We start from the raw sequence: 16,066 nt of genomic DNA on the forward strand, positions 1-16,066 counted from the left end.
TTCAAATAAATTTCAAGGCTTTGTGCAACCTTGTCCAAAACTTAACAAAACCCTAGAGGAAGTCTATGCTTGAACAACCTTCTCTCATGCTTATTTTGTCACAATTTTTTGTTTCAGATTTATCACCCACAACTTTGATTAGGGTCATTGATGGCTTTGGAATTAATACTAACATTTCGTAGTTCCTCGTGGATCAATAACCCTACTTTGTAGAACACTGTACAACTTGATTGCCACGTGCACTTGCGTTTTCATAAGTGACATTAGTCTCTATAAAAAATCAATCGAAATAGATGGCCAAGACCTTCTAGAAATGGGCAATAGTTGTAAGAGTCTCACCTCGTTCGCCCTCCCCAGTTTGTTCATTTGGCAAACATAGCAAGACTTAACATAAGCTTCAATATTATCGCCCATCCCTGGCTAATAATAATGTTCAGACAGCAATGGCTTCAATCTCTCCTACCCAGATGTCCCGGCCACCGAATATCATGGGCCTTTTTGAGTGGATGTCCCGGCCACCGAATATCATGGGCCTTTTTGAGTAGCTATCATCGCAAGTTCCCCCTTAGGAATATGAGTTTGGTAGTATGGGCATGGAGTAGCCCATCTTCCACCAAATATCGATGAATCACATAATCTTTCACGTCCTAAACCAGCCTTTGGTATTGAGTGTCTGTCTCAGCAGCTTCCTAAATCCTATTCGCCAGATCAGATTCAACCTAAGACAAGGTAATAACAAACTCAGTTACTATTTCTGACTAAGTACGTTCGTCAATTGATTGTGTCTACTCGGTTTGTGCTACTAGTCAGGCTCTTGTAAAACTTCTTATCACCTTACCTACCTTGGTGATAGATTCTTTCCACATTGTTCATCTTGATGATGAACTTGATTACCAACAAATAAACCCGCCACACTTGAAGGCAGTAAACGACAGCAAGCATCTCCTTTTCATGGGCAGAATACTTCTGTTCGGCCTCCTTCAATTTTCAGCTTTCAAAGGTAATGGGATGTCCTTCCTTCACAAGCACACTGCCCACTATCTTGGCTTAAGAGTTAGTTTGCACCTCGAAAAGGAAATCAAAGTTGCGCAGCTTCAAAACAGGTTCAGTTAACATTACTGTTTTAAGCTTTTCAAAGGCAACATATTGCTTTACAACCCAGCTCCAAGGCTGATCCTATTTCAAAAAATCAGGGAGCGTCACCACTTTCTTTGAATAATCTTTGATAAATTTTCAATAAAAGTTTTCCAACCTAAGAAATGATCTCAACTCTGAGACTTTGGTAGGGGTCGGCCAATCCAATATGGCTTCCACCTTCCTCTTATCCATCCTCACTTCTTCTTCCAAAATCTAATGCCTCAAAAAGAAGATGGTCTTTTGTCAAACTCACACTTCTCTAATTTTACATAGAGTTGATGTTCCCTCAATGGAAACAAGACTAACTTTAAATAAGTAATTTTCCAAATTTTCACTATAGATCATCACATCATATAAATATATAACAACAAATACATCAATGTAATCATGAAATACATTGTTCATTATATTACAAAAGGTAGAAAGTCATTTGTGAGCCCAAAAGACATCACAAAAAACTGAAAAGACCTATAACGAATTACATAAGTAGTTTTAGGCTCATCACCTTCAGCAATACGGATTTGCTAATATCCCCAACGCAAGGCCAATTTGGTGAAGTAAGTTGCCTTGGACAACCAATCTAACAAGTTTTGAATAAGGGGCACCGGATATTTGTTCTTCGCCATCACCTTATTCAGAGCCCTACAATTAATACAAACCCACATGGAACCATTTTGGTTCCTTTGGAAAAAGATAGGAGCACCATAAGGGCATTTAAAGGCTTAACATAGCCAACATCCAACATTTTAGAGAGTTGTTGCCTTAATTCTTGTAATTCCAATAGAGACTTCCGATAAGGAGCCTTGGTAGGAGGCTTCACTCCAGGGACCAACTCCATCTGGTGATATCTATGGCCCATCAAGGTGGCAACCGCTTTAACAATTCAGCAGGTATCACACCCTTGAATTCACTCAGAATGCTAGCAACCATATCTGAAATCTCCACCACCTTCTCTAGTTTTAGTTCCAACAAAGCGGCCAAGTAAGTTGGTTCACCTCTCTTCATTCCTTGTTCCACTTGCATTGATGAAAGTAGCACTTCCTTGCTCTTCTTCTCCCTCCAAATCCCAGCAACAAAGAGCAAAAGAGATTCCCCAAAATTAGTATCCCACCCAAGTGCGGCATCACGGTGGCCTTCGCTGTTGTTAGGAAGTCCATACCAAGAATAAGTTCAAAGTCATTAAGGGCACAAATAACAGGTCGATATTGCCTTCCCAACCACCCAGGCTAAAGGTCATGCCTTGTATTACCCCAACCATCTAGTGTACCTTGGAATTGATCACCTTAACTCGGCTAGTGTGCCTGCTAACACTAAGTTCCAGCTGTGCTACCACCACATCGTTGACAAAGTTGTGTGTTGCACCAATATCCACCATTGCATCAATTTCCCAGCCATTCATAACAGTATGAACATAAAGAATGGGTAGAGCAACACTACCTTTCACAACCCGAAAGGCTCCTAACAATCGTAAAGATTGAAGTGGGATGGAGGTCTGAGTCAATATCCCTCTTGGTGACAAGAGAGGCCAACTTCTCCTGTTTTGGGCACTAGAATGCCATGTGAGGTCTGGTACAAATATAGCACCCCGTGGACTTAGTGCTTGCTCTGCCTGCTTGGTCTCCACCAACATCTTTTCTTCTTGAGGCTTTCCAACATAGGATTTTCGAGTTACTTCCTTTTTTCAAATCTTCTTCTTGAATTTGTTCTCTTACAGACAGGGCATGAACTTGTTGTCCTCATGTATCGATGATGACCGCAAATCCACCAAGGCTTCCATGGTCACAATAGAAAATGGCAAGTCCTTCATTCTCTGCCTTCTCACTTCAATTTGGGTGCAGTTCTGGAAACCTGAAAGGAATTTAAATAACTTGTCCTCATTAGACATGTCTTTGACATCAAGAAGCAATTATGTAAACTCTTTCACATAGTCCTGGTGTGCTTCAATTTCTTCATGGCAACTTGCTCTTCCCATGAAATATTGAAAGAGAGGAATTGCTCACTTAATTCTTTCTTCAACTCCGACTAAGAATTGAACGTAGTCTAACCCACACGAGCATCATCATCCTGGTGTATCCTCCACCAATACTTGCTCACTTTTTAGGACTATAGCTACCTTAAAGTACTGCTTAATGTCACAAATAAAGTTCTTCAAGGTCTTGGCATTCCGAACACCATTAAAAGATAAAAGACCTGCCACCTTGACCCGTGCAGCACCCCTTCCTATGCTTGCATTATGAAAGCTGCATCTTTCAAAAGGTTCACATCAACAGAGAGTGATTGCAATTATGAGATCAAAATTTCCAAGGAACGGCTAAGTTTGCCCACACAATTGATCAAGTCTTCATACCTCTGACAAAGAGACAGAGAAAAGGAGCCCCTATCACAGAATGGCCAGATTAGGTCATCAAGCTGCTCAACGATATCTTCCAGCTGACCCATTCTTTCCTCTAGACAGTCAAGCCTATCCTTCGTGACTTCGGCCATCATGTAAACCCAGGCCTTGATTAAAGGTTTAGTTGTTTTTTCCATTACTCATTGAAAAAAGACGAGCCTGCTCCGTAGCTAAAGAGTTGGAAGAGTGCCCCTCCCCTAGCCAAGTATATTGCCTCATGGTAATGGTTAGGACAACTCATCCTTCAACTTGACCAAGTATATCAACCCGAAAACGTCATGTCAGTGATGATGCTAAATAGGGGATGCCATGTGTGCTACATTTAGAAAAAGAGAAATAGCCGAGGATTTCCCCACAAACAAATTACCTCTAACCTGCGATATGGTAGCATTTAGGAGACCTGCGAAGTGGAGGAACGCCTCCCCCTTGAAAACTTCTCGGGTTGGAATTCCTATTGAGGCGTGATGTTGTGGGCTAGAGTATAGTATACTCTGTGTATCCATGTTGTGCTACATGCGGTACCTTATATTGTGGGGTTTCATGTTGCCCTCGGGCTGGTTTCACTTAAGGTTATTGCTCTATAATTTTTTTACTTAAAATTTTCATCAATCAAAATTCCAAAACTGACACTCCTTTTGAGTAAGCAGACGTTAATAAGCGTAGAAAATTTCCCTAATTAGCCCAAAATTGAAACCAATTTTTCTCATTTACACAAATAGTTTCTGGTAATTACAAGACCAACAAGTTGAGTCATCTATAACTTTAGACAAGATCGATTGGGTTTCAGCTCACTGCCTCAAATTAAACAGAGGCCAAAGTGAGAATAGGAAATGAAAATGAGAAAAACTCATCATCAGAAAGCTTGAAATCACGCCAAAAGCTCTTCAACAATTGGATAGACAATGATTTGCTGTTTGTTCTATATGAATTGGCGCAACACAGAAAACAAGGGCTAATTAATCATGATGTACCTTGACTAGATTTAGCGATTCATCACTAATTAGAACACAGAGAGTTCATTATACCAAGCAACAAATCTCGAAAAAAGTGTCACTTAATAGATCGCCAATACCAATTCTGTCTCAATACTCCGTGGCATGCATCTCAAAGGTTATATAATTGCTTTTGTTTGCTTTTCTTCAAGATCAATAAATTTTTCAATTCCAAACCCCAGAAACTATGAAGCACAAACATGGCTGTTCTCAGCCATAATGCTGTCAAGTAAAGACTCACACGCATCTTCAAGGAGATCTAAAACCTGGAAAAGAACAACACAACGTTGTGATGAGAAACAAAATGAGAAGCTTGAAGAAAACAGGCTATTGCTCACATTTGGCAACTGAAACACAGCTTTCAACTGTATATTTGGGCAATAATTCTATTGTAACCATGTGCCCTGCAAGCTAGCAATATTAATTGGAAGAACCTCAGCAGGAAGTAATGGTAATCCATCATATCTAGAATGTAGAAGACAACATGATGCAACAAACAAGATCAAGTTTGGCACACTTATTACTAGAAGAACATTAAAATAAAAGAGTAAATATTATTTTAATCAAGAAGCTGATAGCGCTGAGACCTAGAAATAGGAAAATATTCATCAGCAAACAATTTGCTCCAGACATGATTAAATTGTTCAGGATTTAACAACCATTGCCTACCTCAGGAAGATTGTAAATATCTGATAACTCAGTCCTACAGGAGCTTCCCTCGGAAATGGCTTTAATTTGTCATATTTGTGGTACAATTATTACAACTACAAGTTAATGCTCTCAAAAGGAAGTTAAGTTTCAGTAGAAAGAGTTGAACACTAATAAACATGTTTGTTGCACTGAATTTTAACACAGAAAGAGAGAGATAGCTGTTCAGCTTTTCAAATAGTTCTTTTCATGGTGTTATATATGGTGATTTGCTGAAGCTCTCAATAGCACAAGCTGAAAAACTATTATTAGGAACTAGAGTTTGACTTAAGAAAAAAAAAAAAAAAGGGCTTTTGGTAAGGATGCAATTAGTCAGAGAACAAAAGCTCAAATGCATCACAAAAGGGTATCTACTTATGCCAACCTAAGTTTTGAAAAATGGTAGTTCAATATTGTCCACAAGAAGTAAATGAATTTCATATTGCAATATGCGGCCCCAAGGCATGTAGTCATTAAATCAAGAAATTCTTAAATATGGTTGAGCATAGTGTTGAAATCCATGTTACACATGCCAGCCTTGATGATAACCACAAATCCAAAATTTCAGTCAAGGACTAATACAGCATAGCCAGAAGTAATTAGTATAACTTACATTCTCAAAACCTTGAGAACCTCCATAATAAGGATCTGGAACCTCAGTCTCCTTATGTTTCTTACAATAAGAGCACATCAGCTTAACCTGCAAAAATGCAAACAGAACAAACCCCCAATCACAATTCAATTAATAATGTACAATGCACAAAAACTTCCCAAGGCCTCATCCAAATTTTATACAACAGACTGAGCTCGCAATTCAATCCATATATCATTTCTAGAACTAAAATTTCATGTTCTAGGCATTCAAATATTCTTCAATGTACATGACATGTAAATGAATCAAACATTAGTGTCACCTTAACGTAGTTTTTTCTTTTCTAGATTTTCTCTTAAGCAATGAGAGGAATTTATTGTGCGCTTAGACATCTATTCAAGACATATAAGAACAAAGAAATGAGACAAAGAAAGAGTAACATAGGGGTATTTGAATCTAACATTTGCTCACAGAAACACACCAGAAAATACTAGATTCCAAAACCTAACACTGGAAATACACATTAACCATCAAACTCAACAGAAATCTACTTTTGAAGTACTCATCAATCACATAGTTAAAAGAAGCTCATCCAACCTTCTTCGGCCCATCTTCAGGAAGAGGCTCCTTGAATCTCCATCTCTCATATGCACCCAATATATCCTCTGTAACCATACAGCAAATTCATTCAAAATCAAAAACTAATTTCAAACATCAGCCATGAAAAAAAGGATACAATTCTGAACCTTTGTTCTGCAAGTCCATGGCTACAATCAAATCAAAATCAGAGAAATCCGACGGTCTTATTGGCCTAGATATTGATGTCACCTCAATCCCTCTCCTTTTAGCAGCCGATCTCATCCGCGGATCAGCTTGATTACCCTTCAATTTGACATCAAAATTCAAACTTTAACACACAGAAACACACAAAAATAAACATAAAATAAAATAAAAATTACAAACAAAAACAAAGGACTGACCTCGTGATAATCAATGGTGCCGGCGGAGTCGATAACGAATTTGGGCTCAAGACCTCTCTTGCGAACGATATCGCGAAAAACCGCCTCTGCCGCCGGACTCCGGCATATATTCCCTGAAATTCAAGCATTTGTACAAAAACTCAAACAATTAATAGCAGCCACTAAAAAAAGTGAAAGAAATTTCAAGAATTGTGATAATTTGGCCTCACCAAGACAAACGAAGAGGACCGAGAAGGGTTTACGCTCTACCATAGATTGCGCTGAAGAAGAAGACATCGATGATGGTGAAGATGATGAAACTATGGTGAATGGGATGACTCGGAGACGGCGAGAGTGAGAAGGGGGCTTGAATAGTAGAAGAGTAGGATTCGTTAGGAGGCTACGAGAATGGATAGAGTGGCAAAATCGTAAATTTGGGATGGTCTGCGTTGTAGCTATTCTGACACTCATGCTCTCGCACGCTGAAACTGGAATGCTCCGAATAATGTTATGAGAAGACGCTCTTCCATGAAAGTCGATGTAGAGGAGCTCATTGGCTTAGTAATGGCATTTTTGGGCCATAGATGAACATGGGTTTTTTTTAACTGGGATAAGCCACTTTATTCCACCAAATATGTATTTTTTATGCATAAGAATTAAGTGCTTTCATCGCTAAATTATTATTATAATGGCAACATAACATAATTTCATACTTTTTTTTCTTAAAAAATTTGTCGTTTAAATATATATATATATATATATATATATATATATATATATATATATATATATATATATATATATATTCTAAAATAGTTGTTTCTTTATAATGCCAAGATAAAATTTATACATTTTGTAATTTTGTCTTTTTTTTATTTTTTTAAGTTATATAAATGAAAAGAGTTATATTCATAGTCTCAACAAAAGTTATGGTTTCTGTTGTTGCCAGAATACAATAGTGAATTTGTAGGGGACCTTGAACTTGTAGAACTTCGAACTTGGACTTGGAGATCGAACAAAAAGAGTTGGAGTCTCTTCCTTCTCCAGATGCCGAGACCTGTAGCAGTGTGGGAAGTGTTCCCCACAAACACTCCGATGGCTAAGTCAGTAGAGAAAAACACTTGTCTTCCTTTGCTCCTTTCTTCCTCCAAAAAGTCCTCCCCTTCTTTTTAAATGAGGGAGGCTATTTATAGATATATGCTTACAGTTACGTGAACATTTCACGTGTTCGAGATCGTGGGTGCAAAAGGAGATAGTGGGTGTGATGTGAAAAGTGGGGTACTACGTGGGTTTGAATTAGTCCACATCAGTTGCTCCCCACTTCTATCTTTAGGTTAGAACCTTAAAGATAGAAGTAGGTCCTTATCTGCTTCAAACTCTCTCTCTTCTAAACTTATCCTGATAATAATATTTGAATTTATCTACAGATAAGATATAACTAATTTAAATCTAGATAATATGGTTGGATAAAACTCTAACATACTTGATCGTTGGATAAAGATTTATCTCTTGAGTACAACTCAAATTTGAACTCTCACCTTTCGATCTCTATATAAGGTAGTCTCCACCCCCAGTTTTAGAATCACACAGCTATTGGGTTAAAGACTTTTGGCCTCGCAGCTGAGTTAAAGTATTTTTCGGCATTCTTCCTGTAACCATCGAAGATTTTCGCACTGCTTTGTTTCGCTGAAGCTTGAAGGTATTAATTAATTAATAAATTAATTAATTAATTACTTTTTCTTTTCATCAACCTACAACACTAAAGATTAGAAATATATACATTAAGTAATTAATTAATTAATAGTATATGTATATATATTATATATATGCACATATATATTTTATTTACCTTTTCTTCCGCCAACCGTCCGCCTATGCATATATTAATTAATTAATTAATTAATTAATATATCTATATATATTATATACATATTTTATTTTCTTCTGCCCACCTGCCGCCATATATATATATATATATTCCTTTTTATTTTGATTAATTAATTATATCTATATCTATATATATATATATATATATATATATATATATATATATAGCATCACCTTGTCATGGCTCGAACGAAGCAAACTAGTAGACCAGTTACATCTTTTGGACCTCAGTCTCACTTCGTGATAGGCGCCTGTCTTCCTACCTCTCTTAATGAAGGTGATGTTCAAAGTTTCAAGGCCAAGTATTCGATTCCTTCCGATTGGAGAATTAGTCTTCCTGGTGAACCTAGTTGTCCTTTTTGTTTTGCCCCTAGTATGTCCTTTGCCATTCATGAGGCATTGCTTGATATGGGCATTCGCTTTCCTATGCCTTCCTTCATCATGGAATTCTTGAAGCTTAACAAGCTATCTCCTGCTCAGCTTCATCCAAATTCTTGGAGGTTTCTTATAGGCTTTCATATCTTTTGCTTTATAAGTGGGCTTAGGGTCTCAGTCGACCTATTTCATCTCTTTTTTGAGCTTCAACCTTGTAAACATAAGTCTGGTCGTCATGTCCTTCATGGGACTTCTTCTTTCCTTATTGATGATCTCTTTCCTATAAAGAATTATGAAGACAGATGGGTTCTTGTTTACCCCCAAAAGGTTCTTGAAAAGGTCCTTACCAATGGTGTTGGAACAGAAAGGGAGTATCAAGAAAACCTTATGCCCCACTCAGAGAGAAATTTGCTCCTGAGATTCATGTCATTGAGCGTTCCTGCCATAATATCAGTACACTTATGACCCCTTCTAACTTAAGGGTAGCAGGGTGGGGCGTTCTTGCACCTTCTCCTTCGTTGTCCTCTTATTCTTCTTCCTATCTTTCATCCTCTCATGCTGATGATACAGGCAAAGAGACCAATTCGAGCTATGGTGATAATTGACTATGACCTTCAAAATATGTTTTCATGCTTTCATTTAATTTTTTTTCTTTTTTTTCACTAGATATGGTATCCAAAAACTCTACATTTTCTGCTCTCCAAACGGGTCAACGAAAGCGTGCTCGAGACAATGAGACTTCAAAACTTTCTCAACCCGGATCTTCTCAGATTCTTACGTTAGGTGCATCTCCTCCTCCCAAAAGATTGAAGTCTCCTACGTCCAAAGGTGCTAACCTTGTCAATTCTGAAGTTGTTAAGGCTTCCTCTAGGGGCTCTGACCCTAATTCTAATGCTCTCCAAGGTTTGAACCTTGATGTCTTCAAGGGTTCTAACCTTGGCACTTGCAAGGGTTCTAACCCTCCAAATAAAGGCAATAATGACACTTGAAAGGGTTCTAACCCTTTACTATCATCTGCAAACCTTGCGGTTTCGCGTCGTGAAAGAAGGGAACTGCACTCTGAGTCTCTTTTAGCATTCAAACTCACCTTTCCACCCATGGAACCACCTCAAGAAATTCATCGAGTATATAAAGATCATGCTGATCTTAGGAGTACTCTAAAAGGGGAACCTTTTAGGTTTTATCCTGGTTTAGTTGATACAGACAGTATTACTCGACCTGGGGTGGCTTCTAGATTGATATATTCTTCCATTCTTCCACGAGATGAGGAATGCTATTTTGCCGATATGTTGGAGAATATAGATGTTGCTAAACGTCTTTTAATTGAGGTATTTATCTCTTTTGTTTTACCTTTTCCTTACGTATAACTTAATTTTGACGTCTTTTTCTTTATTGAGGATAGGCTGCTCAACGTGCTTCTTTGGCGTTTGGGTTAATGAGATCCTTCAAACTTCAGAAGCTGAACTTGCTAGTTTGGGAGGGTATGCATCCAAATGTTCCACCTTGAATGATGAGAACAAGAGACTCGGAGATAAGGTTTCATCTTTATGTTTGACTATTACTTCTCTTGAGAAAGATTTAGCTTCTAAACGACAAGCTACTTCTGCATTGAAGGATGAGATATCTTCTCTTTGTCAGGCGTTCGACGCTGAGCGACAATCTATCCGTGCTACTTCAGCAAGACTGGCTTTTATCTTGCTCGAGAGCTTCTTGAGAAGGAACATGGCCGTGCTTACCCTGAGTTAGTCTTTTCAAAGACTAGCTCCATTGTTGAGCCTTTACCTTGGAGGAGCTTTGATCCCACTAAGGAGGATGTTACTATCTCTTTAAACTCCGACCTTCACGATGACTTAGACGATCTTATTGGCCCTTGGGAATTTTGTGGGAAGAATGGCGTCTCCTCTGAAAGTCATGATGATGAGATCTTAGCTTTGCAGGGTTTGGATGAGGAGCAAATTTTTGATGAGATGCCTTCCCCTGAACCACCTGTACATCCTGCTCCATAATAATCTTTTTTTCTTTTGTAACGATTATTTATAGTTTCCTTATTTAGGGCTTAGTGATGATGTGTGAACTTTCAATAAAAGTGATTATTTATAGTTTTCTTTTATAATATTTTGTTGTTAAGACTCTTAGCTCGGTATCATATGTGTGGAAAATATTTGTTATCGACCTCCTTTTGTAGGAATATGTTGACTTTTCTTGCTCATCTCTTCCCATATAAAAAATCAGGCTTTTAAGGTGTGCACTTTCATTCCCTCGTAGAATGAAAGTTTAAGGTGCGAACCGTTCATCTCTTCCTTTATAGAAGATCATGTTCTTAAGATGTGTACTTTCATTCCCCCGTAGAATGAAAGTTAAAGGTCGCGAACCGTTCATCTCTTCCTTTATAGAAGATCAGGTTCTTAAGATGTGTACTTTCATTCCCCCGTAGAATGAAAGTTTAAGGTGTGAACCGTTCATCTCTTCCTTTTATAGAAGATCAGGTTCTTAAGATGTGTACTTTCATTCTCCCGTAGAATGAAAGTTTAAGGTGCAAACCGTTCATCTCTTCCTTTTATAGAAGATCAGGTTCTTAAGATGTGTACTTTCATTCCCCCGTAGAATGAAAGTTTAAAGGTCTGAAACCGTTCATCTCTTCCTTTTATAGAAGATCGGGGTTCTTAAGATATGTACTTTCATTCCCCCGTAGAATGAAAGTTTAAAGGTCGAAACCGTTCATCTCTTCCTTTATAGAAGATCAGGTTCTTAAGATATGTACTTTCATTCCCAAGTAGAAAAGTTTAAGGTGCGAACCATTCATCTCTTCCTTTATAGAAGATCAGGTTCTTAAGATGTGTACTTTCATTCCCCCTTAGAATGAAAGTTTAAGGTGCGAACCGTTCATCTCTTCCTTTTATAGAAGATCAGGTTCTTAAGATGTGTACTTTCATTCCCCCGTAGAATGAAAGTTTAAGGTGCGAACCGTTCATCTCTTCCTTTATAGAAGATCAGGTTCTTAAGATGTGTACTTTCATTCCCCCGTAGAATGAAAGTTTAAGGTGCGAACCGTTCATCTCTTCCTTTATAGAAGATCAGGTTCTTAAGATGTGTACTTTCATTCCCCCTTAGAATGAAAGTTTAAGGTGCAAACTGTTCATCTCTTCCTTTATAGAAGATCAGGTTCTTTTGCTTCATATTCTCCTAGAAATTGTTGAACCACTAGTTGTGAATCACTATGTGCCATCAATCTTTTCACCTGTAGTTGCTTGGCTAAGCTCATTCCTGCTATGAGTGCTTCATATTCTGCAATATTGTTTGAGCTTAAAAAGGCAAAGCGTAATGAATACTCTAGTATATTTCCTTCAGGAGAGATCAGAACTATCCCAGCTCCGCTCCCTGATGAACTTGATGCTCCATCTACAAACATCTTCCATATGTATTCATCCGCTTTGTTTAGCTCCTCTTCTCCAGTGCATTCTACTATGAAATCAGCTATAGCTTGACCTTTGATTGCTTGTCCAGGTTCAAAGCAAATATCATACTCTCCTAGTTCAATCGCCCATTTTGTAAGTCTTCCAGAATATTCTGGCCTTTGCAATATTTGACGTAAAGGTTGATCTGTTAAGACCACTATAGGATGAGCTTGAAAGTAGGGTCTTAATTTTCTGGAAGCCATCACAAGTGCTAATGCTACCCTTTCAGCAAAAGGGTATCGAGATTCTGCACCTTGAAGTACTTTACTGACATAGTACACTGGTTTATCCACCTTTCCTTCCCTCCTTAATAAGACTGCACTTAAAGCCATCTTGCTAACTCCCAAATATACAAATAATGGCTCTTTAGACTCAGGTCTAGTCAAAAGAGTTATCTGCTTCAAATATTCTTTTAGCTCTTCAAAAGCCTTGTCACATTCTGAAGTCCATTCAAAATTCTTCCCACCTCTTAAAGTCTTAAAGAAGGGAAGGCTCCTTTCTGCTGACTTGGAAAGGAACCTATTTAGGGTGGCTATTCTTCCAGTTAAGCGTTGCACCTCTTTCATAGATGATGGAGATCTCATCTCAAGTATGGCTTGAACCTTCTCTGGATTAGCTTTTATCCCTCTTCGATTTATCATGTAACCAAGGAATTTTCCAGATTGAACCCCAAATGTACATTTGTTGGGGTTAAGCCTCATGTCATATTTCCTTAATACCTCAAAGACTTGGTTGAGTTTTTCTGTATGAGATTCACCTATCTTGGTCTTGACGATCATATCATCGACGTAAGCTTCCATAGTGTTACCCAAAAGGTGTTTGAATACCTTGTTCACCATTCTTTGATAGGTTGCTCCTGCATTTTTTAGTCCAAAAGGCATTACTTTGTAACGATATGTCCCTTTCTCAGTGATGAAAGCAGTCTTTTCTTTGTCTGAGGGATTCATCTTTATCTGATGATATCCTAAGAAAGCATCCAAGAAGCTTAGCAACTCATAGCCTGAGGTCTCATCCACTAACTTGTCGATTCTTGGTAAAGGATATGAATCTTTTGGGCAAGCTTTGTTAAGATTAGTGAAGTCTATGCATACTCTCCATTTCCCATTTGATTTTTTTACCATTACAACATTGGCAAGCCATTCTAGGTATTGGACCTCTTCAATGAAATCAACTTGAATTAGTTTATCTATCTCTTCTTCTAGAGCATGTTGCTTTTCGGGTGCCAGATTTCTTCTTTTCTGCTTTATCGGCTTTATACTCGGGTCCACATTCAAGTGATGAGAAATCACCTTCAAACTAATACCTGGTATTTCAGATGGTGTCCACGCGAATACGTCCACATTCTTTTTTAGGCAAGCGATCACTTCTCTTTTTATTTCTTCGGTCATTCCACTTCCCAAGTAAGTGACCTTATCTGGATCATCATCTTTTAACCTCACAGGTTCTACTTTTTCCATAGGCTTCGGCTTATCAGCTGAGTCTTCTGAGATTGCCAAGGTTTCATCCCTTAACAATTGTTTTCCTTTGATGGAAGATACATAACAGCTCCGAGCTTTCTTTTGATCTCCTCTTACTTGCCCTATTCCTCCTGAGGTTGGAAACTTCATTAGCAGATAGCTTGAAGAGAGCACAGCTCTCATGTCATTAAGCAAAAGGTCTTCCTAAGATGGCATTGTAAGCTAGTGACACAGATTTAATTACCATAAAATTTGCCATTCTTGTAATGTGACGTGGTTCCTCACCTAGCGTGATCGGCAACTGGATTGATCCCATGATAGGAACTGATTCTCTTGAGAAACTAAATAGTGGGGATGACACCTTCTTCAATCTATCACACGATAAATTCATCTTCTCAAAGCAGTTCCAATAGATAAGGTTTACAGAGCTCCCATTATCAATAAGAATTCTCTCTACTGGGAACTTCATAATGGTTGCGGAAATAACCATTGCATCATCATGGGGCATGACTACATCTCCTTGATCTTCGGAAGTAAAAGTGATAGGTTCTTCATTCTCTTGTGTTTTCATGATGTTGTTAACTTCATAAGCTTGCCTTGCATAAGCTTTCCTTGATGAAGAGGTGTCACATGCTAAGGTTTCACCCTCGATGATAACATGTATTGCTGGGTGAGATGGGTTGTTATCTAAAGTGGGGGTTTCTCTCTCGTCTTGGAGTCTTTTTTATCCTTCATTCCCCTGTTATCTTCAGATCTTTCCTTTTTTGAGTAAGTCGGTTTCTCGTTTCTCCATGCTTCTGAGTAGACAAATCTGTTAAGCTTTCCTTGGTGCACTAGAGATTCAATCTCATTCATCAGTTCTCTGCATCTATCAGTTGAGTGTCCATGGGTTTTGTGAAAGCTGCAGTATGCATCTGTAAATTTGCCCATTGTCTTGTTTGCCTTAGGAGGAAAGGTAAGGAGGCCAGATCCTTCTATACTTGCTAGGATGGTAGAACGTGGTTGGCTTAATGGTGTGAAGTTCTCAAATTTGAGTTTTGGAACTTGTCTTTGTTCATTTCCCCTTCCAATCTTTCTCCCTTCATCGTTCGTTTCATCTCTATCTTTTCTTTTCTTATCTATGTTTCTAGCATTGATGTGCCTCATAACATCATCCGAAAGGATAAACTTATTAGCTCGACTGAACAGATCTCCAAGAGTGAGGGGTTGATCTAGGGAAAGGGATTTTTGAAAATCTCTTGACCTTGTCCCTTGAAGCATTCCTGATACTGCCACTGTGGCTTGAAGATCCTGTACTTCTAAGGTAGCGGCACGAAATCTTTCAACATAGTCTTTCAAGCTCTCTTTCTCTTCTTGTTTAATGGTCAGAAGATACGAAGTGTCCTTCTTTCTTCTAGCATTAATGAGGAATCCATCTATAAATTCCTTCCTCAACTGATTGAAGTTTGAAATTGATCCTTCCTTCAGATTATTAAACCATATGTGTGCATGCCCTGTTAAAGTAAGCGGAAATGCTCTGCACGTGATTGCATCCTCCCATCCATGGAGAAGCATCACTGCCTCATAGTTTTGCATATGGTCATAAGGGTCCCCCCTCCCAAAATAAGTTGTTAGCTGTGGCATCTTGAACTTTTTGGGTAGTGGCTTTACCATGATTTCTTTGATGAAAGGTACCTTACTTCTCTGTGGTGTTTCCTCAGTAGGAACCAGCTTCTTCTGTTCTAGTACCTGTTCAATCATCTTTTTTAGATTAGCTGTCTCCTTTATACTAAAGGTAGATTCCTCCGCATCTCTCTCAAACGCTCTTGATTCTCCTTTGTAGGTGCTTTCTATCACCTCTTGGATTTTTTCTGTGTTTTTCCGGCTAGTGGAAGTTCAACCCTCTCTTGGTTATGAGGATGTAGATCACCTTGCTCTTGTTGTTCCATAGCTTGCTTTCCCTTATGATAGAGGTTGGATGGGAGTGTTGCTTGAGGTAGAGCTTGTTGGACAAAGTGCATTAAATCATCCAACTTTCTGTTATTTTCATCGAACTTTTTTTAAGCGCTTCATATTCGCTTAAGGGAATCGTTGGCATTGTATCTTTTGAGGGCTCAGGTGGAACTTCTAATTGTTCTTGAAGGTTTGCACTTT

At 38.4% G+C, this 16,066-nt stretch overlaps 2 protein-coding genes across 3 annotated transcripts; both read right to left on the bottom strand.

Annotated features, from left to right (window-relative positions):
- Positions 1–4,385: 4,385 nt before the first annotated feature.
- Positions 4,386–7,339, bottom strand: LOC120275133 (putative low molecular weight protein-tyrosine-phosphatase slr0328). 2 transcript variants are annotated; one of them, XM_039281634.1, is made up of 7 exons: positions 6,990–7,339; positions 6,781–6,893; positions 6,547–6,682; positions 6,398–6,465; positions 5,822–5,908; positions 4,860–4,932; positions 4,386–4,787 (listed from the first exon to the last, which is right to left on the bottom strand). In XM_039281634.1, exons 1-7 carry the CDS (start codon positions 7,228–7,230, stop codon positions 4,771–4,773), a joined length of 735 nt encoding a protein of 244 aa, XP_039137568.1. In that variant the 5' UTR covers positions 7,231–7,339; the 3' UTR covers positions 4,386–4,770. The 2 variants fall into 2 exon arrangements, with proteins under 2 accessions (XP_039137568.1, XP_039137569.1); XM_039281635.1 differs by lacking the exon at positions 4,860–4,932 and having other exon boundaries at positions 6,990–7,335.
- A 7,281-nt stretch (positions 7,340–14,620) lies between these two features.
- On the bottom strand, positions 14,621–15,673 carry LOC120276137. The gene has a single exon (XM_039282868.1). It carries the CDS (start codon positions 15,671–15,673, stop codon positions 14,621–14,623), a length of 1,053 nt encoding a protein of 350 aa, XP_039138802.1.
- Between the last annotated feature and the right edge of the window lie 393 nt (positions 15,674–16,066).

Source organism: Dioscorea cayenensis, chromosome 14 (assembly GCF_009730915.1).
Source record: "Dioscorea cayenensis subsp. rotundata cultivar TDr96_F1 chromosome 14, TDr96_F1_v2_PseudoChromosome.rev07_lg8_w22 25.fasta, whole genome shotgun sequence".
In the NCBI taxonomy this organism is placed as follows: domain Eukaryota; kingdom Viridiplantae; phylum Streptophyta; class Magnoliopsida; order Dioscoreales; family Dioscoreaceae; genus Dioscorea; species Dioscorea cayenensis.

What these genes read in the sequence shown, in the direction of transcription:
- LOC120275133 (XM_039281634.1), bottom strand. Translation starts at nt 7,230, where the DNA reads ATGAGTGTCAGAATAGCTACAACGCAGACCATCCCAAATTTACGATTT. An exon ending in GGTCCTCTTCGTTTGTCTTG is followed by an intron (nt 6,894 to 6,989) that starts GTGAGGCCAAAT and finishes CTTGAATTTCAG; the next exon opens with GGAATATATGCCGGAGTCCG. An exon ending in GTTCTCAAGGTTTTGAGAAT is followed by an intron (nt 4,933 to 5,821) that starts GTAAGTTATACT and finishes TAATATTGCTAG; the next exon opens with CTTGCAGGGCACATGGTTAC.
- LOC120276137 (XM_039282868.1), bottom strand. Translation starts at nt 15,673, where the DNA reads ATGATTGAACAGGTACTAGAACAGAAGAAGCTGGTTCCTACTGAGGAA.